This window comes from Cyprinodon variegatus, unplaced genomic scaffold, assembly GCF_000732505.1.
Source record: "Cyprinodon variegatus isolate N-32 unplaced genomic scaffold, C_variegatus-1.0 Scaffold342, whole genome shotgun sequence".
Lineage (NCBI taxonomy): Eukaryota > Metazoa > Chordata > Actinopteri > Cyprinodontiformes > Cyprinodontidae > Cyprinodon > Cyprinodon variegatus.
Window position 1 is genome coordinate 833,834 of NW_015150795.1, and position 1,390 is coordinate 835,223.

At 39.9% G+C, this 1,390-nt stretch overlaps 1 protein-coding gene across 1 annotated transcript in view; it reads right to left on the bottom strand.

The window, feature by feature from the left end:
- The window catches only part of LOC107091535 (bromodomain testis-specific protein-like), a 20,269-nt gene that overhangs the window by 1,949 nt on the left and 16,930 nt on the right, over nucleotides 1–1,390 (bottom strand). Inside the window, exon 14 of the mRNA XM_015385515.1 lies at nucleotides 90–283. Within this exon, the coding sequence (XP_015241001.1) occupies nucleotides 90–283 (194 nt within the window). The remainder of the gene's footprint in view (nucleotides 1–89; nucleotides 284–1,390) is intronic.

Consider the following 1,390-nt stretch of genomic DNA (forward strand, 5'->3'; position numbering starts at 1 on the left):
AAAACTTAAAGCTGTTGCAAGTAAATATGTTTTGCATTTGCAACAAATGCTCAAATTTCCCTCCATAGAATTGTGTCTATAGTGGCCACCTGCTCCTTTCAGCGGGCTCCGTCTCTATGGTTTTATCCGACTGTTTCCTCTTCTGCACCTTCTCCCGTTCCTCCTTCTCTATGGCGGCCTTACGGAACAGCTGAAAACTCTCTTTAGAGGCTTTGATAGCAGCAGGAGGGACCGACTGTTTCCCCAACTTTGCCCAAGACACTGCATTTTTCAGGATAATGTCCTGACAAAAAAAAGAAAAGAAAAAAAACATATTCTTTCCGGTTTTAAAAACTTTGATGTTAAGTTAGAACATTTCCAACCTTATGGGAATCTGACTGAGGTTCAGTTAAGCCTGAGGACTGGGATGCTCTGTGTGACCAGCCCTCCAGGGTCCTAGTGTCTAACTGCATAAGAGAAGCAATTTATGATTTTTTCTAGGCTTTTTATCACTCCTGTAGACAGACACAGATTTAATCCAAACCTTTCAGAGCTCTGTGATAAATGTTAATCTGGTGTAGGTTCATTTATTCATTGTTTATGGAGTTTTAATATCCAACAGTTTTGAGTATAACAGTTAGGTCTAATATTCAAGTGTCATCTACATCTGAGTGCAAGGACTTGCCTAAAAGGACTGGAGGATGACCTGCCAGTTGGTTTTCACCACAAAGATCTTTAACACATTCTGCATCACTGTGCCCTGGAATGTATCTTGGCTAATCTGGATCACTGACAACACCCCCACTCTAAATCAGTGGAAACAAACTGACTGGTATTGTTACATTTGAGGCTTTTTCTATGGCATTAAAAGGACAAACCCTTTGTATTCTATCGGACCTGCAACCCATTTCTGGACTACCTTGATGTCTCCAAATCTTGCAGGTTGAGGACAGGGCTTATGGACCTGGCCTGGGAAAAGACCGAGGGTTATAGTGTGACAAGCTATCATATTTGAGTGAATATTATTTTATATTTTTTGGTCTCTCTGTTTTGTTTTTCTTCTTTTGTTGACATTTGTTTGTTTTTTTTGTCTTTGTTTTATATATTTTGGAGTTAGGAAGCTGAGGCGAAGGCATTTTTTGCAAGAAATAAGGTTCAAATTTATTTAATGTCCTCGGACAGAGAGATGGAGCTCTGAGGCATTTCCATACATATATTTATTCCTTACAAAATCAGACACAATCCCCCCAGGGGAACGAACCCACCCCCTGCATAAAGAGCTTTCTTATACTTGAACATTTGGTTATTCCCAAGAAACAACAATTCAATTCATCAAAGACATACATTTTAGCCAGATAAACACTAAGAACAGGTCTCCCGTTCGTGGAACGAAGGAGGCTGTGTGATTCTT